General features: G+C 42.8%; 3 protein-coding genes across 7 annotated transcripts; 2 read left to right on the top strand and 1 right to left on the bottom strand.

Annotated features, from left to right (window-relative positions):
* Window positions 1-10,309: 10,309 nt before the first annotated feature.
* LOC147428503 (cysteine synthase-like) lies at window positions 10,310-12,080 on the top strand. Of its 4 annotated transcripts, XM_086496930.1 has the most exons (7): window positions 10,310-10,468; window positions 10,557-10,684; window positions 10,786-10,988; window positions 11,079-11,204; window positions 11,335-11,493; window positions 11,569-11,762; window positions 11,871-12,080. In XM_086496930.1, the coding sequence occupies exons 1-7, from the start codon at window positions 10,391-10,393 to the stop codon at window positions 11,994-11,996; spliced, it is 1,014 nt and encodes a 337-aa protein (XP_086353056.1). In that variant the 5' UTR covers window positions 10,310-10,390; the 3' UTR covers window positions 11,997-12,080. The 4 variants fall into 4 exon arrangements, with proteins under 4 accessions (XP_086353056.1, XP_086353054.1, XP_086353055.1 ...); XM_086496928.1 differs by having other exon boundaries at window positions 11,569-12,080; XM_086496929.1 differs by having other exon boundaries at window positions 10,557-10,988.
* A 1,459-nt stretch (window positions 12,081-13,539) lies between these two features.
* Window positions 13,540-14,505, top strand: LOC147428502 (uncharacterized). Its single transcript, XM_086496931.1, has 2 exons — window positions 13,540-13,660; window positions 14,062-14,505. The coding sequence occupies exons 1-2, from the start codon at window positions 13,546-13,548 to the stop codon at window positions 14,175-14,177; spliced, it is 231 nt and encodes a 76-aa protein (XP_086353057.1). The 5' UTR covers window positions 13,540-13,545; the 3' UTR covers window positions 14,178-14,505.
* A 4,811-nt stretch (window positions 14,506-19,316) lies between these two features.
* On the bottom strand, window positions 19,317-26,864 carry LOC147428501 (electron transporter, putative (Protein of unknown function, DUF547)). Of its 2 annotated transcripts, none has more exons than XM_086496926.1 (11): window positions 25,350-26,864; window positions 24,682-24,748; window positions 24,532-24,603; window positions 24,326-24,442; window positions 23,150-23,566; window positions 22,396-22,814; window positions 22,211-22,310; window positions 21,993-22,052; window positions 21,322-21,408; window positions 21,072-21,191; window positions 19,317-20,255 (listed from the first exon to the last, which is right to left on the bottom strand). In XM_086496926.1, exons 1-11 carry the CDS (start codon window positions 25,502-25,504, stop codon window positions 19,920-19,922), a joined length of 1,950 nt encoding a protein of 649 aa, XP_086353052.1. In that variant the 5' UTR covers window positions 25,505-26,864; the 3' UTR covers window positions 19,317-19,919. The 2 variants fall into 2 exon arrangements, with proteins under 2 accessions (XP_086353052.1, XP_086353051.1); XM_086496925.1 differs by having other exon boundaries at window positions 21,072-21,200; window positions 25,350-26,860.
* Between the last annotated feature and the right edge of the window lie 232 nt (window positions 26,865-27,096).

The following is a 27,096-nucleotide window of genomic DNA, read 5'->3' as shown; positions in this document are numbered from 1 at the left end:
ATGCTCCACATAATCATACATAGTCTGCACTGCAAGAAAGTGCAAACTGCGAGCAAAATGGTCAAGAAAACACTACCTCATTTGTCAAAATAACATGTCAACCAAAAACCAAGCGCAAAGCACAACCAGTTGCCTGTGGTCAAAATCGCCATCTAAGAGACGCGCTCCCAGGAAAAACTGCTCCGAAATGGGTCGTCAAAGCTGTTATGCATTGGTATGTGCCACCGAAGCTGGAAACTAGGGAATTGTCAAAGTCGAAACACTAGATCAAAGTTGAGATGTCAGGGGATGTTTGTCGGAGCAAATCCGCTTTGGAATGGGCGTGGGAGGGAAGTCACTCGTAAAGCTACACTGGAGGAGAGTCCAACTTCTCTCTCTCGCTCTCGCTATGTCGAAGCCGAGAAAAGAAGGTTTATGTCGCCTTCTGTCACCAGATGAAAGCGCTCGCCAAGGTCATAGCTAGCGATGGCGAGTTGTCGATGCCCAGACGAATGCCAAAGCCAAAAAACAGCCAAATCATTGTCAAAACCGATGCACTAAGCCGTCAAAGAACGTAAAAAACCGAGAATAAAATCACGAGGTAGAGATCGCTCACCAAAGATGGATCCGAGCCGAGAGCCAATTCGATCTCTCTCTCTCTCTGCCTGTTGAGGCCACAAGGCCACCGCAAGGAGAAACTGGTAGAGTCAAAATTGATGTCTCAAACCCGAGAGGATGCCATCAATTTCAATGGCCAAAATCGAGCATGAGTGCTCCCTCTCCTGCTTATATGCATGCTAGAGCATACTCTCTCTCTCTCTCTCTCTCTCTCTCTCTCTCTCTCTCTCTCTCTCTCTCTCTCTCTCTCTCTCTCTCTCTCTCTCTCTCTTTCTATCTTTTTGTTGTGGTACTGAACCTATTGCTTCTCGATTCCGCGTGTGTGTGAACACACCTAAGAGATACATTTTAAAAAAAATAAATATTTCCTCTCTATTCTATTGTCTGAACAAGATATGATGAATGTGTGTGTGTGTGTGTGTGTGTGTATGTGTGTGTGTGTGTGTGTGTGAGCAACACAACCACACAGTAGGTCTCCAATGCCCTGGCAGCGTTGCTCAATGTATTTCCAAGCCTCTAGCACTCACACCTTGGTTAAGTTGCTCAATTTGATTCCCAATCTCCTTGCTTACATGAGATGCTCGAAGTTTTTGATCAACACTACAGGTCTTTTCAACTTGTTTGTTCAAGCTCTTTACAGAGCTTGATTTCTTGTTGTTCAAGCTTCACCACTATGAGGTGACCATGCTTGCTCTTCTAAACTATGCTCCTCCGAGTCTATTGCCCGACTCCAGCCATTTGCTACACTCCCGAGCTCCCTGCTTGATCGACTCCCACCTTGCTCTCCTCCACACTGCTGAAATCCCCTACACACGGCTTCCAATGATTGAGTGTTTGTGTATAGGCACACACAAAGTTCCTTGCTTGGTTCTGCACAATTGGCCCCAAATTGTTCCCTATACCACTTGATTGTTGCGAGCTCTTGAACTCCTTAATTGATGTTGCCAATCGTAATTTACAGTGCTGCTCGTTCTTTGTCTCTACTCTTCTTTGCTACTCGGTTTAGCTGCTCAACAATTGCTACCAACCTTAAAATGCTTACTGGTGTAAGTATTTTGAGAGCCTTAATGCTCACAGTATCAGAGTATCTACTCCCCCAAGCTCTACAAAGCTCTGCTACTTGATTCCCTGCTACTCAACTCTACTACATTTTCTTGTGGCTTGCCTACAAAGCTACCCGCTTTCTCTGCACCACAAGATGCTGAATTTTTGTAGATCTTCAACTTCATTTTCCTCTTCTCAAGCGCTACCTTGGTTTTGTAAAGCTTCCCAAGCCTCAAGCATTTGTAGATCTTGAGTGCTCCATTTCTTCAAAGATGCCAAGTCTCAGTGAGGATTAGAATCTTCACTACTCCTTATTGATCTATATTACAAATGAGTAGAGATAAGGTTAATACTACTCTCTTTGATGATGTCGTGAAAATATGCTATGTCGATATCAAGAGGATGTGTTGATGTCCAATCTGGTGCCAAATCTCGATGTCGATGCAGAAAAAAATTGTTGGATGTTGATGCCAATTTTTGCCACCGAATGGATACACCTCGCCTATGTCGAATGCCAATGTGGAACTCCAAGAAATCCGATGCTCTCTCTCTCTCTCTCTCTCTCTCTCTCTCTCTCTCTCTCTCTCTCTCTCTCTCTCTCTATGTGTGTGTGTGTGTGTGTGTGTGTGTGTGTGTGTGTGTGTGTGCATTTTATGTATTTAATCCTAACCACAATTGGATCGTATGCTTAAGTACAATTTTAATCCTCTCTCTGTGTGTCTTTGTGTGTGTGTGTGTGTGTGTGTGTGTGTGTGTGGTTTATGTATTTAATCCTAACCACAATTGGAATCATATGTTTAAGTACAATTTAGATTGAAGTTTCAATACAAAATAAATTATCTTTATGATCATAAATTACAAAAGAACATAGCATTAATCAATTTTACAAATATAAATTCAATAAGGAATTGGATTTCGTAGGAGATGCTTTCTACCACAATCATTGCTACTAGCTGAGGGATGAGAGACTTACATGCCAACCAACCAGACAACATAGTTAGAATTGATCATGTATTGAATGGGTGGCAGGTGTAAAGCGCCCCCCCATCCACGTGTTATAGTTGTCAATCTAGCAATGCATAGCATCTTGCATTCGGCAATAATGAGGTAAACTATCCATTGTGTGTGTGTGTGTGTGTGTGTGTGTGTGTGTGTGTGTGTGTGTGTGTGTGTGTGTGAGAGAGAGAGAGAGAGAGAGAGTGAGAGATAAAAAGAATCACCATTTAATAGAGATGACTTTTATCTTGACAAGTAGAACTTCTCACAATCTCTTATTTTGTAACCACACAAGTTGAGAACATCTTCTCAAGATATTGACTTCACAACAAAAATGTTATTGTGAATATGCATGTGTTTATAAATGTAGAGGGTGTGTTTATTGTGAATATGCATGTGTTTATAAATGTAGAGGGTGTGTACATAGGACTTATATAGATTTAAACCCATCACCACATTTGTAGTATATCATCCCCTATTATATTTATCACAAAACCCTAAATTTCAATTTTGTATGGATGTAAAAAATAAACCAATATACATATGCACTATGTTAAAATGTCTTATTGTGTGTGTGTGTGTGTGTGTGTGTGTGTGTGTGTGTGTGTGTGTGTGTGTGTGTGTTAATTAGAAGCATATTTAGTTATTATCTCTAGTTTTGCTTACTTACATTTGAATGAGTGATTGTGTGCACCCACGCACACACAAACACACATGCGCACATGAGTATATACATGTGCATGCATTTGTGTAGGTATAGTGTATTTTCAAGTGAGGGTCTGTTATAATTTTCTTTTGTGTTTGTGTGTGTGTGCGTGCACCCACGTACGTGCATGCGCACGCATGTACCCATGGGTGTGCGAACATATATGAAAACATTTGTACAAAAATTGCAACAATTTTTTTACCAAATTTAAAATTGATGACAAAAAAATGAATTACACAACACTTGTGAAGTTGTGGCAAGAAGTAATGCCATATTGCAAATCACCTCCAAGACTGTGATGTCCAAGGGGTACCTTGAATAATGATATAGTGCTACAATTTATACTTTGATTGGCTTCACAACATATGTAGCTATCTTAGAATTATGAAACATTTTGAAAGTAAGAAAATAGTCTTTCAAGCTCTATAATGTAGAACACCTCAAGCTTGTGTATACTCAAGGCTCTCGTCGTTTGCAGCCATCACTCTTCTTCTTGTTTTATCCTCATATGTCCTCAATCTGTTGAAGAGTAGAGTGACTTATTATTAGATAGGTACAACATTTTTTTTTTTGCATAGAGACAATATTGTAAGAGTGTGTGTGTGTGTGTGTACATGTGAGAAGGAGAGAGAATAATAAAAGACAACAAAGCTGAAATTCATTTCCTCCTCTTTTGGCAATACCTTTTTTTTTAAATCAATGCGTAGGAGGGAGTTATGTGAGTGTGTGTGTGTGTCCAAAACTTCTTTTGTTTGGTGTGCATGAGAGCTAGTGGGAGAAGTTTTTAGAGGGTTGGGAAGGTAGTTTTCCATCTTTTGTCTTTGTTTTAAAAGAAAAAGTATAGGTGATGGTACTACATGTTTCCTTGTCAATGCACCACTACATTTCAAAACAAGTGTAAGATATTCAAAAAAGGTATCATTTTTCTTTTATTCTTTTTTTTTTTGCAAAACTCACAATTGTGAGTGGATAGTATTAAGAACATCACAAATATACACCAACCTCAATCTCAAACCGAGCCTTGAGGGTCAAAGGATTACAAGTTTTCTGCTTGACAGAGAAACCACAACTACTCCTAGGCTTTACTTATTACAAGATGTCATCATGACATGTATTGTTCTAGACCAGTCCTCTGAGGCTTGTTTGCCTCCGATCATGTGGATCGTCACTCCACTCTCTTGTATGATTTCACAAAGCTTGCCACAACCAGATTACCCTCAAAACACGTGGCGGTTCCTTGATTGCCAAATATGGTGAAAGAAGTAGTACCTAATTATTTGAGTGCAGACAAGAAGAGCAGGACTTCCCAACCTATTACTACCAAAGAACAGATCAGACTTGAAGAACTTAATTTGCCATGTCCTTTGAATCCGCTTGCATATTTTCCCATCCATGCCACTGATTTCTTGGCATCCCATGAAAAGGTGGGCTAGGTCTTCACTAGCTATTCTGCACCCCGAGCAACAATCGAACCCGATTCCTCTTTCTTGTATCTTAACGCCCGTCAGCAGAGCACCCCACACCACTTTCCATAGAAATATCTTCATATATTGAGGCCACCTTGGCTTCCAGATGTTCTCCATGACTCCCTCCCACCGTTTTTCCGTCCAGTGTCTCTTCCATAATTTGTTGAGGGGGCTACACCAATTAGCCTCGTGCATTAATGCATGGTAAATGCCTTTAGAATGTGGTTTCCAAAAGAGGCTACTCCCGCGCCATCTCCAAGCGTCCCATTCATAGTTGGATTCACAAATTGGCATCACCATCTTATCCAGCTCTTTCATCATCCTGTAGACTAGTGAGATCTCAAAGCCATTCAGTTGAAATTGGATGGCTAAAGAGTCAGCAGTTTTTTAGCACTTCCTGTTGCCATTCCAGAATTGCTCTAGTCAAACGAGCCCCTTATTATTCACTTTCCTAGCCATTTCTATCCAATAAGGGCTTTGCGGCGGCCCTAATAGTTTAGAGAGCCAAGGGGACCAGTGTAAAATGGAGTTCTTAAAGTATCTGGTTGCTTCTCCCCATTCCAAAACCTCAGCTACTCTTTTGCACTTCCTCATCAGTTCCCCTAGAGTCCACCAGATCTAAGATAAGACCACTTCGGGGTGAGAAGTTTGTCGTGCATCACAACCCCCTTCCACTTGCCCCCTTTCGATCCCAGTTTACTGCATCAAGCATTTCCTTGGTCATGATAGCCCAAGCTTGGTCTTGTTTAGCCAATGAGACCATAAATTTGGCACAAAGGGCCTCAGCATGGGATACAGGATTAAGAATGCCGAGCCCTCCTTGGTCTACCGGGCGAGCAACTGCCTCCCATCTAGCCCACTGCCATGGTCGGGACGTTTTCGTATTGTTCTTCCAAAGAAACCTTTTCACTGGTTTTAAGAATTATTTCCAGTTACACTTAGCCATCTTGAGCACGGGGCTGAGGAAAGCAATATACGAGATCATAAAAGCATTAATCACTCTAATACAGCTTTGGAAGGGGAGGAGAACAAACTCCCATCTTCTCATTTTTTAGCTTATTTTTTCAAGGACCCATTGAAATCTTTGCATGTGGGTTACGTCCACCCCTACGGGGGCTCCCAGGTGTTTGAATACACTCCCTTTTGAGATAATCTCTCCTGTCCAGACTGCAGGGTCAAAAGAGTCGTTCTTCGAAAGGGAGATAAGTCTTTACTTCTCTATATTGCACTTGGATCCCGAGGCCACGACAAATGTTTGTAGAATCTCTAGAGCTCTCCTGACAACTTGAGGGCACGCCTTCAAGAATAGGAGCGAATCATCTGCGAACATTTTGGCCAGTAACTGGTCGTTGCCCGGTAATGCCAGACCTTGAATCTCTCCCCGCGTAGCACTAGCTTCGAGCATCGTAATGAGAGGATGCGACCCAATGACGAAAAGCAAGGGGGTCGGGGGACATCCTTGCTTAATAGACCTTTTAACCTCAAAAGAGCCCACAATTCTATCATTGAACAGGAGCTATGATTATCCGCCCACGCCTAGTGTGCGAATGAGGCGACAAAGGCGAGGCCCAAATCCTAGAGCTCCCATGACTTCTTCTATATAGGACCATTCTATTCTATCATAGGCTTTGTACAGACAATAGGATTTGGATATCCTATTTACACCCTTCCAATTTGGGTAGAAAGAAAATGAGAGCTTCTTGGAGGCCTTCAACAACTTATATGACTTTCTTTTTTGTGCATCTAGTGAAAAGGTGGCTTTAATGAGCCTTCAAAATGAAAACTAGGGCCACCATTTCAAATTTGAGGGTTGGATGAAAATCACATCCAAAATAATTTCTGAGAACCACAAGTTTTCTCCTAACTTTGAGAGTGAGAGTGTGATTTATGTGTGTGTGTGTGTGTGTGTGTGTGTTTTTTTTTTTTTTTCTTTTTTTTAAACATCAAAACCTAGTGTGTGGGTGTGGGTGTGGACTTATGTGTGTGTGTGTGTGCGCGCGCACATGTGCAAATCATACTCTTACCATTGTTGTGAATTAAATAAATTGGTATAAGTTTAAAATTTGTTGATAAAATTTCATACAATAATAGTAAAAAATAGTGGTGATGGTCTAACTCACTCTTTATTGAACATGGGTATGTGTGCATGTGCGTGATGCATTTTCGTACATGAGGTCTTTTTTAATTGTGTGTGCGTACGCGCGTGCGCGTATTTTCGATAGCACAACACCGATTTGTGTGTGTGTTTCAAAAACACAACGCAAATGTGTGTATGTACGTAGAGAATACTGATGTGGTGCACACTGTTATAGAAAATGTGATTATAATTCGATTAAATGGACACCACCATTGCATTTGGAAGATGCAAAACCTTAAAAATGACTCCTAAGTTGTGTAGATCTAAGTCTGTATGAACAAAATTGGGGCCACAAATTATGGCCAAAAATGTGTTTTTCCAGCCCAAAAATATACCTGTAGAAACCTGTTTTTGTTCATCTGCCACACCGTGGGTTGAATAACCACAACAAAATAAGCTCCTACATGAGCTAAGCATAAGCCAATGCACTCCTCCCCTCCAACGCGTGTGTAATCAAAGGGCAACACTTTGGTTGAATACTCTCCTCCATTAGCACTCAAGAATGGCTGCAAATCAACTCCAAATAGTGCACAAAGAACTCATGACAATGAAGCTCTCTTGCGGCAACCAATTGGCTCTGATATCACTTGTTGAGAATGTGTGCTTGATGTGTTGTGCGAGGAAGGAGAACCCAAAGAGTTTTGGGTGGAGCTCTCACTACTCCTTATTGATCTATATTACGAATGAATAGAGATAACGTTAGTACAATCAATAAGATGGGTGTTCGGCTAGTTTGCATGAACCCTAACAAAGTGTGAAAGAACTACCATTCACAGCAGTTAGCATAATCTTTCCAAATCCCTTGACAAGCCCTTGACCAAATAAGAGGCATTGTTGGCACAAGTGATCATATTCTTGCGAGGGATAACGCTTGAGAGAAGCAAATAAATCACAATGCGAAGTAATGTGTGTTTTGTAGCACCAATAACAAAGTACCAAACATGTGACTTTGCCAGCAAAACTGACATGTGTGCATCATGGACACAAGGATCATACATACACTCTTCACTATGCTCATTTTGAATCTACATCAACATCACAATCTCCATTTATAGAAGATTCTATAATAGCTGCATTAGTAGTAGATCTAACCTCTTTGTCTTGGCTTCTTTTGCCTTCAACTTAGAACATTGCTTTATCGAGTGATCATTAGGCTTGCAATCATGGAAACGCATGTTCTTCTTGCCTTTCACCAAAATTTCTATACGAGTTGTTGCCATCAAAATCAATAGATGCAGGTGATATGATACTCATAGAAGAACCACGAGAAGTGGCTGCACTGCTATTACCACCTCCTCTTTAAACAACAACAAAAACATGTTCAACTACATGTTGTTTAGCCCTATTTTTAACAACTTGTGTTAATAGCAATGTGCATAATGTATCAAAATCGATAGCTTGATGATTTCCTTGGGTCATAAGTCTCCAAGTACTAGCAAAGTCTGGTAAGAGTCTAGCAACGCACGCATCAAGAACAATCTGTGCAAATTGAACTGCTAGAAATAACTTCACCTGCAGAAATGAATTGCTCATTGATATCCTTGATACCAGCAAGAAAAGTTTCCATGACATCTTCCTCTTGCATAATCTTCGTCCCTGCACTTGATGTGAAAATTGCTCCAAAAAGCAACACCGGTTGCGGTCTCTCGGTCCTCGACACAACATCGTTTTGTCCCGTCTTGGTGGTGGTGGTGGTGGTGGTTGGTTCATTAGTGAAGTATTGTATGGTCGCTCCTTCACCACATTCCGATTTTAATAACACTCATTGGTTTCATGCTTAGTCGAATTTTGTTCCGTGGCACACCATTTTGGTTGTTGAGGTACATTTGGCAATACAGGTCTTTGTTGTGTATGGCAATGAGTGGTAGGATGATTGTCCCACAGATGTCACACTTTCTCATTTGAAATTGTTTTTATGTGCTTGTTTGAAGGCTTGGCTACTCCTTGTGACTACCACTTCAACTAGTTGTTCTCGACATTGGCTAGTGGTTGGGCTGTGTTGGTATTCTGAGCTGCAGCTTCACTAGTAGAGAAACTCGTTTCAATGGTTGAGGCATCAATGTCATCTGATATCTCACCATAAGCTTTGCAGTCGTCCACAAGATACAAAGCTTCTTTTATTACACCCTCTAGAAACGCAAAAACTTTTAAGTGAAGATCTGTTTTGAGTGTTTCATTTTTAAGACCTTTGTTAAAAAACACTGCTAACGGTCTTCTTGTGGTACCTCTCACACTGGGCATCTCTCAAGGTATTGTTTGAATCCTAGTGAGGCTTCCTTTACCTTTTCCTTTCGTATTGTTTGAAAGCATATGTATGTGAAACAATTTTATGCTTCATCTCTCTTTTTGAGAATTCCTATCCAAATCCATTGATAGATTCTCTATGGCAGCGAAAACATCTTGATTGAGTGGTTGGAACCATTAAATCCTTCATATTAGGAACTTGAGGTTGCCTTGTGAAGACCAGAAATGAGTAAATACGAGTGCTGGTGGAATCAAATCGGGGTCACGTCCACTAAGGGCTTGGTCGCATGAAGCAATTATCCAGCTTGGGCAACAAGGCTAGTGCACTACTAGGCTGGCTATCTGGAGATTGCATGCATGATTTTTATTCACCGCCATCTTGATGTTTAAGCAATATCTAGCTTTTGCAATAGTGAGATTTTCACACCCACTCAAAAGGCGGGAGCCTTGCTCCTCACTAAAATATTATTTAAAAGAACCTTTTTGCCTGGTCGTCACCTCAACAATTGTCTTCCAGGCTCTCCCAAGCCCCCAAACCCCCCCCCCCCCCCCCCCCCCCCTCCCCTCTCTCTCTCTCTTCGTCCAACACACACACGCGCGCGGGCACACAACATCGTTTAATTTAGGGAAAATTAGCAAAATACCCCTCTAGTTTGATGAAATTTTCAAAATGCCCCTCGTATTTTCAAAATTTCCAATCTGCCCACAAAATACACCTTAGATTTCCCAAAATACCCTTAAATATTTTGAAAATTCCCAAGATACCCCAAGTCCTTAAGGCTGGCCTCGTTTCTGCAACCTGTCGCCCTCAAGGGCCGTGGAAGCTACCACCTTCGCCACAGCTGAAACATGGCCTGCGTTGTGGCACCTGCTGCTGAGCTAGCGAGTAAGCAAGCATTAGGGGCAAGCGGCCATCTCACAGCTCTGGCAGCACTTAAGCATGCGATGGCATCTTCACCTCGGCATTGTACGGCGTTGTGGCCTGCTCCTCGCTACTTGCCAAACTGTTTTGCACCACTTTGAGATGAAACCGTATTCAAGGGGCATTTTGGGAATTTTGGAAAATTGGAAGGGTATTTTGGTAATTTTCCCTTTAATTTATTTGTAGTATTTATTTTCGCAGATTAATTTTTCTCCCTACCCGTCCAGTCCAGCCGGTCAGTTGGCCAGGCTCTAGTTGTAAGCTGGGAGCAGGATACGATGCAGAGCGAGGGCGTACCCGTGGAGGGCATCCACCCTTCCACGCAAAAGGAGAACATCGCCTCCAACATCACAGAGGTGCCACAGAGAGAGAGAGAGAGAGAGAGAGAGAGAGAGAGAGAGAGAGATGGAATCCTTAATCTGTGCTTGGGGCTGGCTTGTGTAGCTAATAGGATGGACTCCTCTGGTGGAGCTCAAGAACATAGCCAGCAAAGAAGGAGCCCTAGCTCGAATCGTCGGGAAGCTAGAGTGGCACCAACCCCTCAGTTCTGTCAAGGACCGCATCGCACTCCCGTAAGAATGCTTGTTCGTTCTTTTGTCCAACAGCATGGCATTTGCGCCTGCTCAATTTGCTTTGGCAGCCATGCTTCTGAGCCTCCTTGTGACTCCGACAGTATGATTGAAGATGCTGAAAGGCGTGGATTGATCAAACCTGGGCTTACTACTCTAATCGAGCCCACTAGCGGAAATACGGCCATCTCCCTGGCTTTTGTTGGTATCCATAAAGGATACAAAGTTGTAGCAGTTATGCCCGCATCATATTCACTAGAGCGGCGCATGATTCTGCGTGCATTGGGAGCAGAGATCTACCTTACAGGTCGCTTCCTAATCACCATTAAGCTGAACGTCTCTTTTGTCTCTGATGAGCGTTTTAGGGTAGATGAATTAAAAGAACCTATTCTTTCAGATCCTGCTGTAGGGATAGCTGGACTCTTTGCTAAAGCAGAAGAGCTGGTTGCGACAATACCTAACAGTTACATGCTGAATCAAGCAATGAACACCATGAATCCTGGTGCTCATTTCCAATCAACAGGTTGGTACACCCCGAAAATGTTATGTATCTGTTGAGAAGGACGCAAATATTGTCTGTAGTCTCACCGTTAGTCCGTTGTACTATCTGGCAAATATATGTATGTTTAGAAATTGTTAGTTTGATTAAGCAGGGCCAGAGATATGGAAGGATACTGCTGCGAAGGTGGATATTTTCATGGCGGGAGCAGGTACGGGGGGAACCTTCTCTGGAGCAGGGCGGTTCCTCAAAGAACAGAACCCTGAGATCAAGGTGATGATAATTGAGCCGGCTGAGAGCCCCGTGCTGTCTGGTATGTATCTGGCCTTCCTGTTGCGAAGAGTTTGTGGTTATCATTCTTAGATTATGCTTTACAATTTCTGCTTAGGGGGTTGCAAGGGTCCACACAAGATTCAGGGAATCGGTCCTGGCTTCATTCCTGCTACTACGGATGTTAACTTGGCCGATGAGATCGTCACAGTCTCGACGGAAGAGTCCATGACTTATGCGTGTCGGCTTGCCAAAGAGGAAGGCCTACTTGCAGGCATTTCCTCTGGCGCTGCTGTTGCCGCTGCATTGAAGGTAGTTCTACACTTCGTGTGCTTTTCACAATGGTGCTTGAGGATGCAATTTCGAATTGACAATGTGGTGTATTGCTCAAGGTCCCCACTTGTTTTCACTGTTTTTCAGGTCTCGAAGCGACCAGAGAATGCAGGCAAGTTGATTGTGACTATTCTACCAAGTGGCGCAGAGCGTTACATGACATCTGACCTGTTTGCTGCGATTCGAGAGGAGTGTGAGAATATGGCATTTTGAATTGCTCTTGTCTATGTTGGTTGTAAGTAAGCCGAATTTTTGTGGAATAGTCATGGAATTTACATCAGCCAAGCTTTCAGATCATATCAAGGGGCAACAATGGCTATTGGAGATTGAATCAGGGATGCAAATTGGCATTATGGGTAGCAGATAATCAGTGAGGTAATTGTTCTCTGATTGGAACTCTCTCTCTCTCTCTCTCTCTCTCTCTCTCTCTCTCTCTCTCTCTCAAAGATTCTTAGTTGCATGGAATTGGGAACGGGAGCAAAAACTAGGGGGAAAATATATATGCCAGTAGTTGCAGGTCATGTGGTTGGTATCTATGGAGAGAATGATGCTCTAGTAGTCACTAACAATGGCGAAAGATATTCATGGTCATTACATTTAATTGCAGGTAGATGACCATATCTGAGCATCAATATGGTGACCCAGTACTCATTGTCAATACCAACGTATGGTATGACACAGGGTGTGTTGCTTTGATAGTCCCGTCACAGTTGTGGGTCGTGGGGCATGAAGTCTGCACCGTCCATCAAGCGGAATTCTACCCTGCAGCCGTCAGATATGCAACACGTCAGCACTCAGAAAGTTCAACTGCCTCCTCCAATCATTGCAAATCATCATTGCCAATGATTGCATGGCAACTCAGCGTTCGGAATAATCACCTGGCTGCTCCAATAATAGCACTCCAACTCAGCGCACGTAATTCTGCTCTCTGCCTGAAGACGGTCGCTGACTGGCCCCACTCCCCCCGACTGTGACGGCCGGGAATGGACAGTGAGTGTCCTTTCCCTGGCAAAAACAGCTCCCCATGGCTCCCAGCCTCTGCCGGTCACCAATGGGTCGCTATTTTTACGGGGGAAGGACACTCACTGTCCATTCCCTACCCCATAATATAATAGCAAAAAAAGGAGAAACATAGTATTCCTTCACCTCCATGGCCTCAATTAGAGGGCAAAAAATCTCCCAGAAAAAGCGATGAACAGGTTCGAACGCAAGAAATGCGTTATGTTGCGCGAACACAAATAGGGAACATTCCCAAAAAATGGGAACGTAGGGAATGTGTACTACGATCACGAATGGGTGTTCCCCCGTTCTCGTGAGATAGCCACCTCCAGATCCAGACCACAGACCCTCCCCTCCTCTTACATGGCTGACTGTCAGGGCACGAGTGCACTGTACATTGCCAGATCATCTCATAGACGGATTAGGACCACTATACAGGACCCAGCCTCGTAGCAGTATAGAGCACTTGGTGATTTTACCCCTTGTGATGTTGTCTATGATTGAGTAGCCCAGACATACACGTGGCCATACGTTTTGTGTCCCTACCATGCTGACATACGCTGAGTAAATAGAGGATGGAAAGTGTTTAGTGCCATAGGAGATTATGGAGTTCTCTATTTGTTGGAGGCATCTTTGTCACTTGGAAACTTCGATGCCTGGTCAGTCAAATAGATTTACGCGTTTTCATTTCTGACAGGATCTGGAAACTCGAGTCGGGAGATAATTTTCCAATTTCGTGGGTGCATTATAAAGTTGTCAATCCATGATCGCCTCCAGCTTCATGATGCACCTTGGACACATTATACCTCATTCCTTTGTTTCGGGCTTTATCAGAGGAAAGTTTTGGATGCCTCCTCGTTCTCTTTCGGTGCAATCTGGTATTAGTCTTTTGCACTTCACTTCCCTAGTCGTAGGGACCTGAGATATCTCCTTGTTCTTTTGCGGTGCAGAGCTGGTATTAGTCATTTGCATTTCACTTCCCTAGTTGTAGTGACCTGGAATGTCTGCTTACTAGATCTACATCATAAATTTTTAATATGAACAAAAGGCTCAGAATCATTTCAAATGGTTCTGTTGGAGAATTGAAGTGCTAATTCGGCTTCTTAGAATGCGATGATAATGAAGTTGCTGGGGGTATACACCTTTGAAGTATGTTTAGAGACCATCAGCAAGCCATAGGAGCAAATGTAATCAGAAAAGCATGGGGTGGTATCAGATCACTATTACTTGTCTTCCTTCTCTGTGGAGCAGGTTTTCACTGAATCGTGACTTTTAACAGAATTGATGAGCTATGCAAATCCGAAGCTATGGCGTCGATTTGGCAGGAGAACCTTATTGTCAGCTGCCATCCAAACCTCTCTTAGCTCGAAATCGTGTATGGTGGTTTGCGATTGAACTTGGACCTTTTTGTTTTTGGCCTGCCTATCCTTCATCCCTTTGTTCTCACTGCACTCCAGAAGGAATGGTTTCTTCAGCTTGCTGTACGTTGGCAATATAACGGTAGTACCATTTTTGAGGTGTATCCTCCATAGTCTAAGGGAACTACTTCGTCCCGTCATCTTCACAAATGTCTTTTGAGGTTAGCATATTGCTCAAAATCTTGAATATGAACATTGAGATCATCCCTTCTGCTGTCCCTGAATGTGGGAAAGGCTATCTTCCGATCAATGGATTTTTTCCCTGTATCTTGGTTTTTCTTGATGATTAGCTTTCTTCTCCCCAACATCTGCGCTTGTCATGGGGATTTGTTTCTTTCTCCCAATGTCTTGGCTTGTCCTTACAGTTCATATGGTATTCATCATTGGTTTCTATGGCTGTTTTAGGCTCTTTTCCTCTTTGCTGTTTGGTCATTGATTCCGATGCATCATGCATGCATAAATCACTGGCTTCATTATTAGCTTTAGCTTTGCCCTTGTCAGTAGAATGGCGAGAACTGTGTGATTGAGAGCTCTCTCTGAATATCTTCTTCATGAATGTTAAAGTTGTCTACTCCAAAAAATAGGAATTACATACACAGGATTACACACTATATCAATAAATTACTACCACTTTTATCAAAATTGTGATTTTCAAGCAAAGCAATTGTTCAAATTGGCAGCACCACTTGGACTTGCTTATCCTCTTGAGTTCTTTCTTGCTCAATTTCCTTATGTTTCATTTCTTCCAAGGAGCTTTACCGGTAGTTTCACAGCTTTAGCGTACATTTCACTAGTGTGCGCTTGTGGGCACAACCAAGAGCAAGTTGCTAATGTAGGAGGAAGCTCAAGCTAAGAAGAAAGAGGATGAGGGGAGAAGGTCATGATACTCACAATGGCAAAGGGAATGAGACATATCAACTCCAGCATTCCCCAAATCACCACGACAGCGAAAGCAATGCCCTTTGCTTTCCACCACCCTAGAGCTATATAAGGAGCTTATGAAAAACAATAAGGAGCTCAAGACAACTGAGTTACAGCAAACATTGGAGGAGATAAGAGGAGGAAGTGGCAATAGGAAATTCAGGTTGAAGAGGCAATGCTACAAGATGACTTGGATAGATCATAGACAAAATACATCCCTAGAATCACAGTGATTTTTATTGAGCTTATGTTTTTGCACATGACATTATAAGAGAGATGCTTCAATGATGCAAGTAGAAGTGGAATTTTGTGGCCAAAGTGCAAGTATTTGGTGGTAGTGCTTCCAAATTCAATGAGGACTTCTTCTTTGTCGCTACTTTGATAAGACAATGCGCAAGGCTTACTATAGATTTTATTACTCATTGTTTTGAGATGGATTTTCTCTTGGTTGCTTATCTCTATCATCCAACCACATTTACATTTTCAACAGTTCTAATTTGATGTGCTCCTATTTTTACATATTCTTGCACCATATTACGGTGCTATGGAGTCCCAATGAATCCACTTCCTATAGGAAAGGACATGCCACATGAGAGCGTATAGTCTTATGAACATACAATTAGAAATCTCACATTAAAAATGAACATGTACATTAAGAAACTCACATTAAGAATGAACATGTACAATGTATATATAGCTCTTAAAGCTTTGTGCAGCAATTGTTCCTAACCACACAAAGTTCCAACCGTTGAAGCAATGGTGCATAACCTACATGACCTAAGAGACCATTCTCACTATCAGATAGGAAGGTCTTATGCTAACAAATAAGTCACAACTTTCATGGATAAAGCACCAAAGAACACCATACTCATGTGTAAGCATATAATCTCTCTAGAAGCCCTTAAAAGACTCTAGGGGTCAGATGTTCAAAAATGGCTCCACACCCTAAATGAAACATGTGAGCTAATCAATAAAAGTGGCAAATATGATAGTGCCAATTGTCTCCCACTCTCATACCTCATCGCTACCTTCAAAGCACATAAAAGATGGATCACTTGTGGAGCCTCATGTTGTTACTTTGACATTTCACTTTTCAAGGCTTCTAACCTCAACACCTACATCCCATGGCTTAAAAGAATGGCTTAAAGATTAAACCTAAAATCCCTCATATACCACAACATCCACATGATCCTATTGGATTGTAGAATCTGCACATTCGACCTACACTTGCATGCACCAACCCTATTCTAAATAGATATACATCATTGTTATGAGAACATACACCTTGGCAAGAATGGCCTCATCACACACATCAATGCGCTAATTGCAATGACTTTTCTTTGGCCCCTTGTGCCCCTACAAATGCGTTAGACATATACCTTCTTCTTGCCAAGAAGAGACATGGTCATAAAGTAGATATACATCATTCGACCTATAGGATACCAGCAACCTTGACACTTGGTTGATTAGTCACGTGTTCATATAACAACAAGCGGCAGCCTATAGATGTGTAATGGAATCCGTACAGGGCTAGCACGCTCCCCTCTATGGTCTAATCTATACCTACACTCACTTGAGTTTCATCATATAGAAAACATCATGAGCACAACAGAAGGAAGCACTAAGCTACAAGCAATGCACACCTATACAAATACTTTGATGATATCATATGGATAGATAACCAACACCCATCCTACTGCTCCAAGAAAAAAAAGATATAACCCCCATCCATCCTATTGGAAACACAACAAGGGGAGAGTCTAAGCTTCATCCAGCTAGACTTGTAGCTTGTAGACAAAAAAAACTCAAAAAAAGGGTATCAAGTTCCCATTGTCAAAATTGACAATGCAGAAGCAATGAACTAAGGGAGGGGCGGGGGGGGGGGGGGGGGGGGGGGAAGAGAGAGAGAGAGACTTCTGAACGAACCAATTGGCATTGAACCAATGATTTACAATGGGTGCTAGGTGTGTGTGTATATACTCACCTTAGCCAATTGCCCTACCCAAGACTTGACAAATAAGTAAAATAAATACCTAAAGCCAAAATAAAAATTGGGATCACATTGGACTATTCGCTTGAGATGCTATAAACTTTAACACCCATGTGAACCAATCAAAATACATCCATAAGGCAAGTAGCCAACCTAAAGATTGGACCCACAAGGTCATCCTGTCCCAAATCAAACCCATCCCCTTTGTAATGCTTACCCTCGCAATGCACCACAAGACATCAAAACACTTGTCAACTCTTTTTGCACTAATGGATTGGATTTGAGAGAGCTAAACTTTGGAGGATCATTAGGGCCTACCTGATGGCAAACTTTCAACTACAAATGTTGTAGTCCAGAGCTCCTCATGTAGGTAGGTCAAAATGGGTGAGCACTAAGATCTCGATTGGGAGCCTAGTGCCCTTAATCTTTGTTGGGACTAGTGTAGATTGGATGGAGGGCCACACACACTAGAACCTTACTCTCTAGCACCTACCCTTAAAACTTTGAAAGACCTTGGATACTAAAGGTACCTACATGTGTATGCCCCTTTCCAAGATTCCTAGATGGCATGCAAGGGACAAAGAGGACAAAACCACCTCCTCTCTTAATGAGCACCCCACTAACCATCTCCCACCTACAAAATACCTCCATTTCTTGACACAAGCAAGAGCCACCAAGAAAATCACACAAAATAGTGCTCATGCAATATGAATTTGAGGAGCTCACCAGGGAGGAAACCTACCATATAAGGGCGGTGGCTAGAGATAGAGCCACCTGCACACTAATGGAGAATCTCTTGGGCGGAGCTTGATGGTATCAGAAGCTAAAGACGATCATTTGATATTTGGCCTACATATGGCCTTGGTAAAGCATATAACTCTTGAAGGTAGTTGTGGCCTACATATGGCCTTGGTAAAGCATATAACTCTTGAAGGTAGTTGTGGACCATTGGAAAAAGCTTGCTGGATAAGTACCACGTGTTTAGTTAATGATGGCAAAATTTCTTTCCTCTTGTTCCTTGTGAGAGGGGCAAACCAGATCCATCCCAAATACTTATTTTTATCTACAAGTCCATCTACAGGGACCTCTGATTGGAACAAGTACTAATGCTCTCTCAACTTACACAAACCATTGCCCACTTCACTTTGTCGGCAGTAATTGCGGATCTCTCTCTCTCTCTCTCTCTCTCTCTCTGGCAGATTGGTTATCCCAGTTCCCTCGCAAATAGGTCTCGAGTTCAACACTTGTGTAATACACTTCTGTAATACACAACTGTTTGAGATCTCTTGGGATTGTTCCTACGACGTTAAAAACTTCCTCTCTCTCTCTCTCTCTCTCTCTCTCCATCAATTTACTGCTTCTCTTCTCTCTCGCGCACACACTACTAGAATGTTCAGCTTCTGCTCACATTCGAACTTACTTCCCTCACATTTTCAACCATGACTTCGCGGCCCATCTTGATAGGTGTGATTGGGCTCCTTTGCTTCAATAGTCCCCCTCCCAGCTTCTTGGTGGGTCCGGAACTCCGAGACTCCTTTTGCTCCAATCGCTGAGAGCCACCGCTCTACCATGCCCCTTCTCGTACTTGTAGAAAGATCCAATACGAGTGAAGTGAGTGGTGATCTCAAACATTGATACTAAAGAGATCCAGTACGAGTGAAGTGAGTGGTGATCTCAAACTCTGATACCAAAAAGAATAGGGGCGTGGTAGAGGAGTGGCTCTCAGTGATTAGAGCAAAAAGAGTTTCGGAGTTCCCGACCCGCCAAGCCCAAGAAGAGGAAAACTTCCAACTTTTCAGCGTGAAATCCAGGGAGAGAGCTGACTTCTGACGCGCTGTTCTGCTTCTTCCGCCACACCATCACCTACAGCTATTTCGAACATCTCTGCTGCTGCACTGTGTGGTGAAGGGAGAATTTCACACAGTGGCTGCCGACGTCTTCATTTGACCCACCCCGACAACTACACACTTTCATCTCCTGTAGACGCCTTGTGTTTGCCTAATATTATGTTCTATAGCAATTGGAAGGTACTGCTATAATGCAAGCTCAGAGGGCACATTCATGGGGGCTTTGTAAATTGTGAGCTTGAGAATTGTTTAATTAATTAAACCCGTTTTAATATTTTCAAAGCTACCATCAATCACTCTACAAATTCCTATTACATAACCACCGTTACTGCTTTCAAGTGACTGTAAAACAAAAAAATTCTCTCAACTTGATTCCTTTTGACAGTCCCCTTTAATTAGTGGCGCTCAGTTACATTGCCCAGCCCATTCTTTGTTGCATATAAAATACTCACCATCTTAAGCAAAGGTTTGAAAGTGCACAAATTACACTAAGCATGTACAATCAAATCATGGGTTCAAGGGAGCTACAGCCAACTCTCCTACCAAGACTAGACTGGTAATGTGGGTTTGTAAGTAAAAGCAATGCCTCTCAAACAAAAGAGATAAGACTCCCATGTCATATTAAGTGTTGAGAAACACAGTTTCTAGCTGTTGGCATCATGCACATCAAGCTTGATTCAGCATACAATATCATGCTTGATATGCAGGATTATATACCATCATGTGATCTGCTCCATGTACTAAACAGAGAATGCCCCACCATGATGGCCAAACCGCCATCACAAGCATCACACTTCCTCATGAGATGACGATACGATGAGAAATGCCTGTCAAACCGTAGATGACGACAGCCATCCATGTGATTCCATTAATAGAAGCAATGCCCCAATCAGACAGACATGATCACGATCATCCAAATGAATGGAAAAAGCCCGGGCAAGACACGAATTTTGCAGAGAGATTAGTGCATGCGCGATGAAAACCTTGATGCAAGATCCCGGTCGAATAGATATCTGAAGTTGAAGTTGTATGACACCCACTCTATGCAATGTGACGTATTCTTGTGAGGCTTTGATCTGACACACTTGAGCATCATCTCCTTTTCCTTCTCATCGAGAAACTGTGAAACCCAATCGAGCAGACTAGTCGTCGTAATCGACGCCTCCCGAGCATACCATTCCAGAATCTTTGGCAGCAGCACCTTCTTATCGCTTTGGAAACCAATACTTGCTTGTAGAAACTCTCGTTTTGCAGACTCCAATTCATCACGTACGTTCTTTGAGGTGTAGACTCGAACCTGCTTACCACCAACAGATCATCATCCATTGTCCTCAACAAATTGAGACCTTGACAATCTAGGTTCAGGAACTACTTTCTCTGAACAAAACTTCGTTAAAAAACAGAGCTGTCCAAATAGTGCATACAGAACTAGGAGTGGTTTAGTAAAGATGGATATTTACGAGAAACATTCATGATTAATTAGACTAGATACAAGAGATTCACAGTGAGCCTCTGAATAGGCATAAAGGGAGAGGTATCAAGGCTTACAACAAGGCATGCATGTGGCTTCGTATGGGTGACTTCATGGGCTATGCTTTGCACATGTCTGTTTAGATGTAATAGGGGGTTCACACAAGGGATATGAGACAAAAGCCCATTCCCCAACAGTATGAATATGCGCTCACCTAGAAGCGCTGATATGGGTGACATAATTTCATGGGCTATTCTTTACACATGTCCATTTAGATGTAAGAGGTCACACGGGTTAAGAGACTAAGCGCATCATATTGAATATGTGGATACCTAGAAGCATAGTTACGTGCCTTAGAATTTGAATGAGACAGTCAACAAGGACCCTGACCCCACAGCAATCAATGTGCCATGTTTCATACTGGTGTTCCTACTACCCAAAAGAATGCCAGCTTTCCTTCTAAAGCTACAACTGACTTCAGCTTATCAAATGAGGCCAGAAACAGAAGCCTTAGCAAGCCCTCTCTGTAGATCTATGTCAAAATCAGTGGTAGAAATACTGATACACCAAAAGCTATATGCAGATAAGTAAATGGATGTTTCTCTATGTCAAATGCGACTGAAAACCAAGAACAGAGCATACCGCGGGATCTGATCGACCTCCACAGCAAAGTGCAAAACACACGAGAGGTTCTGGAGTTTCAATGGCGTACGACCGCCTCTCATCGCCAGCCTTGAATTTGGATCCAGGCAAAAGCAGGTTCTGCAACCACTTCAGGAAAACAAAGATGGAACTGTGGGCCAGATCACAAGTTACAACTACAAAAGCTAGAGGCTATACCACAGCAAGATTGGGATTAGTTCTGCAGATTTTTGCATCAACCAATGTTTACCTGAGTGGGACGATGTGATCGACAACCCAAGATGCAGTGCTCGATAGTATGTGCATTGATGGATCGACCGCCAACCTTATATGCAGCCTGCAAAATATGCTCCATGATCAGCAAGAGGAGGCCAGACTACTGCATGGTAACCTTTTGGCCTACATAAGGCCTTAATAAGGGACGGAACTCTTGGGAGCAATTGAGGACTGTTAGATAAAGCTTGTCTATTAGTGCCACATGACAAGTTAAAGATGGCAAGCTTTTTTTTTTCCCTTTTTCTTGTATATGTAGATTTAGTTGACATTTCATAAAAGAGGGGCATTGAGTGGTGGGTTGCACACTCTTTCTCATCCTTTTATGCAGGCCATTGTGACTTTTCACCATGTTCTCCCATTATATGAGCTAACAACTGGGGTCATTCTTCTTACGTTGCATTAATCTGAATGTTGAGAGTAAACAATAGCAGAGACCTAGTGGATTGTAGAAAGTGCAAAGAGATGATATCACAATTTCAATACATTGCTTTCTCTCAATGTAGGGTGACAACTTGTTGCAGATGCTATTCTGAGTGTTGAGAGTAATCAGTGACACAGTAAATGCATTGCAAGAGGTGATATCACAATAGCAGTAGATAGTTTGGTTTCAATCACCCAAAAATGCATAAAAATCTTTATCCTTACTCGTTGCAGTAGCGTCATTCGTTTAAGATTATTGCGAGGTATCCCATAAGCTAGATATGCCTGCAGGAAGAAACAAATTTGAATGCTGTCCGGGCAAAAGATCAGCAGCAAGCAAGCTTTTGAAGCCTCATTCACTCAATTTTACAAAAACCAGACACACGTGTAATCGGGCAAATGCAACTTTAGAACGTATTATGAAGGACCACAGTATGCCTTACATGCATTAAGAGGGCATTGTATATGTTAATCCAGAAGGCAAGCTTCTCATCATGCTTAAGCTGGCTAGGATCAACCTTCTCTAGCTGCTCAACCATTGACCTGAAACATGGAAAAGCATGCATATTGTTGTTATTGACATGTATAAAACAGTACCTGCTTGGTTGCTGGTTAAAGAGAAATCTACCTAAAGTCTCGAAGCATCCGAGCAACATAGCTTAGCCTGTCTTTGTCCACACATATCCAGGGCACCTCTACCATGCAGTTATACGCCCCAACACATCCAGCTTTCCCTTTAACTTGAAAAGGGTCTATCAATGGCATTTCATATGAATAATCTGCTTTGCAACCTGGAGACCATCCATCACTGAACATGCCATGTATCGAGGATAGACTCGTAGAAGAAGATGTACATGACGAAGGTGACTCTGGCACCCCAAGAGCACTTAAAGGTGGGTCAGAAAGCTTGCAGTATATAGTTGCCATGCATCGAATCAGCTCCTCTGACAGCCTGTTTGGTGTCTCAGAAAGATAGTCTCTCAGTGGGCGAGGACCATCTTCATTCAAGGAGCTTGAGCTGCTCCTTGTTTGCATCTCCTTAGCAGCCTGCAAGGAGACGGGCAATCTTTTCATGGGCTAAACAATCGTTAAGGCAATTCTAATGCAATAGGGAACACGCATCGATGCAGCAAAGCAAGCCTGCATGTTCATACACCCCACACTACACATCAGAAACTTTCTTTTGCAGTGAATTTCTGTGTGCTTCATTATGCTGAATTTCCTTAAAAAAGCTTCACCAAGTAAGGACAGAGTCCTTTACACCAATGTGGATTATCTGCATGCATGGAGAGCTCTCCGCACGCACAAGCAAGAGTAAAACCGTTGTTGCTTCAAGCTAAGAAAGACAAAAACAATAACAGCCAAGTGCCAAAGACTCTTACCTTTGTTTGCAGGATGTTTTGAGAATCTGACGGTTGCGACGATCCTGCCATGCTCATCGTCTCACCCAATATAGAATTGTGTCGAGACTTTGGTTGAGCATGAGAAGCTGCTTTAGCTGTGCCAGTGCTCCCTTGTATCGCGGCCGAAATGTTACGCCGATGCATATGACTCGGCTTCTGTTTGCTGCTGTTCGTTTTCGATCCCTTGGTCTGATCTGGCTGGGCTTGCCGCTGTTGTTGCTTCTGCTGGCTCTCTTCATGCGCGGACTGGGATTCATTTTTCTGTCTTACATTGAAAAGAGATGACGAGCGGGAAAAGCACCGGCTGAAGAACCGCCGATATAGGGAAAGCACATGCTGCTCAAGATCCACCACTTCCTCTTCAAGAAAGTTAATCTCATGTATGAGCTCTTTTGTCTATGCATGCAAAGAATCAATATGTTAGTTGATAAGCAGCGTATTCACCTCTAAAAGAGGTCAGAGTGAGACATAACTAGATGCAAAGGCATGTCAGCATTTTCTTGTAGATATGCACTCGTGACCCAATCCGTGGCCCTTTTGTATTGAATTTCTATAACTTCCTTGGGGGCCACCCATCCGAGTCTTGTTCCTGCACATAAGCGCATATATGGAAGAGTTCCGAAACTAGGCTAGCCATCCAGACCTCAAAACCTTAAGGTTATGGAGAACTTCAGTCTAGCCAATCTGAGGTTGGCACCACTTGTCCCAACATTCCCCTTTGATGCCTACTTGGCACTTTTTTGAAAGGACCCTGCCCTGACCGAGCTCATTAAGGAACCACTCATAGGAAAGCTAGAAGGCTCTATTAGCATGTTGAATTTCATGGGGGTATAAATATACAGAAGGTCACACATCCAAGTGTTGTTCCTGCACAGACGCACTTAATTGGAAGAATTCACAAAATGGGCTGATACCTTTCGATCTAGCCAACTTCCTTCCAGGTTGGTACCACTCTTCTTCCGATATTCTAAAGGTCTCATAAATGTTCATGCAAATCTCCATGTGCAAGCAAATGCAGAGCAATGCACACAAACCAAGATACAGAGATATGTGAGGAAATAATTCCTATGTTAGTGCAAGCACATGTGTGAGGATTAACTATTGTAAGGAAGATCTGCAAATTCACAGAGTTTATTTCAAAGAAGAAGAGTAAACCTGCGGTGTAAGGTGCCGATGCCCAGGAGAGATGGCACTTGATGCCCGTCCCATAGCTTTCTCGAGGGCATGTCGAACTGCACGCTCATTCTTGAGACGTTTTTGCAGCTCTGCCACCTAGTAGATAGTAGTCTTCCACATCAGGACATATAAATGACAAAGCTAAGCATAAAAACCGAAAGAGCTACAGGATTCAAAAAGCTCACATCTTGCTCTAGTGCAGCCCGTCGATCATATAACTTGTGTTGTTTCTTGCAAGCGGAATTCTGGGACGAAGCCTAGCATGTATTACCAATCTCAATTAATAAAGAAACACCATATCAAACTGATGGAAACTTACAGCTTGAGGATCATACCTGTGCTTGCTGAAAGTTGCTAGGAGATAGATCCCAATTTTCTAGGTCAAAATCATTGTCAGGAGCACTACAACCACCAAATACACAATCTCAAATCACTGAAGCACATTCCAGTAAACTTTTTGAGTGTCTGCATGTAAATACCTGTATTTAAATGCATATATATATGAATATGAGTGCCAACTTGCTTATACAAAAGCAACAACCATGAGAATACATAATTGCATGTGTATATATAGGCATCTATCCTTAGCAAGAAAGACAACCACAAGCATGCATAATTGCATGTATACATCTATCTTTAGCAAGGAAGACAACCATAAGCATGCATATTAACATTTATACATCTATTTTTAGCAAGAAAGACAACCATAAGCCTACATACTTGCATGTATGCATCTATCCTTAGCAAAAAGACAACTATAGCAGACATACTTGAATGTATCCTTGGCGAGAAAGACAACCATAAGCATACAAACATGCATGTATACATCTTCCTTGCTAAGTAAGGATAGACATGAACTTTATTTCGGGCATGGTATGTCTATCAACCTCTGTCCTTCACCCTTAGTCTCCCGAAATACTATTGCTTATCGAGTAAGTGCAGCAACCTGAGCAAAGATGTCCCTTGTTGATGGAAGAACTCAGCATGCGGAACCAAAAATTACCTTCGAGAACGTGAGTGCCGGGACGGTGTTGCATGGCCTTTCAGCAAGCTTTTCGATGAGAAGTAGAGCTTGGGTGTGGCAAGTCCTAGAGCAAGCTCCTCTTTAGGATCCTTTCGGGGGTGGGAGCTAGCTGAAAAGCCCTTGGTTTTAGCCATAAATGAGCCACTCCTCTATGCGACGTTGTCTGCTGACTTTACCATTTGAAATGGCTCTTTGGAGCCTTGTAAATCCACAGCAGAGCCAACCAGGGTACCTCACTGCTGCTGCAATCCAAGGCATCCCTTTGCCAGACTTGTATTCTTGCTCAAGGAAGAGCACATAATGCCAATGCGCTCGAAGTACATAGAAGAGAGAGGAAAAGAAAGCGAGAGACAAAAACGAGAGCGTAGAATGCTGTGGAGCTATGGAACCAAAGAAACAAATGAGGCTGTAGCAAAGGAATTGGGAAGACACGAGCAGTACACCAAGAAGGAAACGCCACTATCAATTTGCTGTGAAATGTGCATATGAACAAGGGAAATGGGGTTCACACATAACACACACACATACACACTTGCGAGCACACCCACAGACAGAAACGTGAGAATTAAGACTTTCCTGCAAAATACAACCCAATGCAGGCAAAATAAGAGATGGGCTAGAAGAGTGCGAGCTCAGTTGAGGCACTGGGTGCAGGAAAGCTCCCCTATTGAGTTATGGGGTGAAAAAAGCTTGGATTCAAAAGAATGGTAACTCTGGAAAGCAGCACTGAAGAGGAGGAGGAGGAAGAGATGCTTGTGAAAGCAAAGAACTATGTTTAATGTACCTACTTGAAGAATATTGCTAGCCCTGGGAACAAGGAGGAAGAGCTCATGCTCATTGTTGGCATCTACACATATCATGAAGAGGGGGAGGCTCCCAATTTCATGCAGTAGGTTCTCCTCTTTTGACTCATCTTTGTTGCAAGCCTTTTGACTGTGTGGGTGGTGGGTGGTGTGGTGTGTGTATGTAGAGATTCTTTTCTCTCTCTCTCTCTCTCTCTCTCTCTCTCAAAGCTTTTGACCTTGGGAAAGATGGTGGGCTTTGCTAGGCCTAGTGTTGGGCAATGTGACAGGTTTATACTAAGCCCACAGAGAGAACAGTGCTGATTGGAAGCACAAAAACATTACAAAATTGGAGCTTCGAGGGGTGCCAAGCTACACACACACACACACACGCACAACATCAAACACAGTTGGGAACAACTATCTTGAGCAAGAAAACAAGTGCATGCCAAAGCTACAGAGGGAGTCAAAGTTGAGATGATGCAATTGCAGAAGAAGAGCAGCTAGGGAGAGGGGAGCAGCGCGTGGGTGGTGGTTGAAAGCTGCATATACACATTGGGGCATTGGGGCGCACAGAAAAGACAATGTGTGTGTGTGTGTGTGTGTGAGGGAGAGAGAGAGAGAGAAAGAGAGAGAATGTGTATGTGTGTGTTAGAGAAGCTAGACTAGAAGAGATGAGGAGGACAAGCAGCAATATGACGACAATGGCTGACGGAAAAGCTCAAAGGGAGATTGATTGTGGGTGTCTGCGAGGGACATGTGTGAATGCAGTTTGGCAACTTGTGGTGTGTGGATACCTAAAGAGGCGAAAGAGAGAGAGAGAGAGTTGTGCGTATCACATGTGTGTGTGTGTGTGAGAGAGAGAGAGAGCGAGCGAGCTGCAATGTGCTGCGTGCATCAGCATGCATTGTGTGTTGGGCTCTCTCTCTCCTCTCTGCTCTAGG

This window comes from Adiantum capillus-veneris, chromosome 23 (assembly GCF_014529385.1).
Source record: "Adiantum capillus-veneris isolate H3 chromosome 23, ASM1452938v2, whole genome shotgun sequence".
Lineage (NCBI taxonomy): Eukaryota > Viridiplantae > Streptophyta > Polypodiopsida > Polypodiales > Pteridaceae > Adiantum > Adiantum capillus-veneris.
Note: the sequence above shows the minus strand (reverse complement) of the source record. Positions and strands in the feature narration are given on the sequence as shown.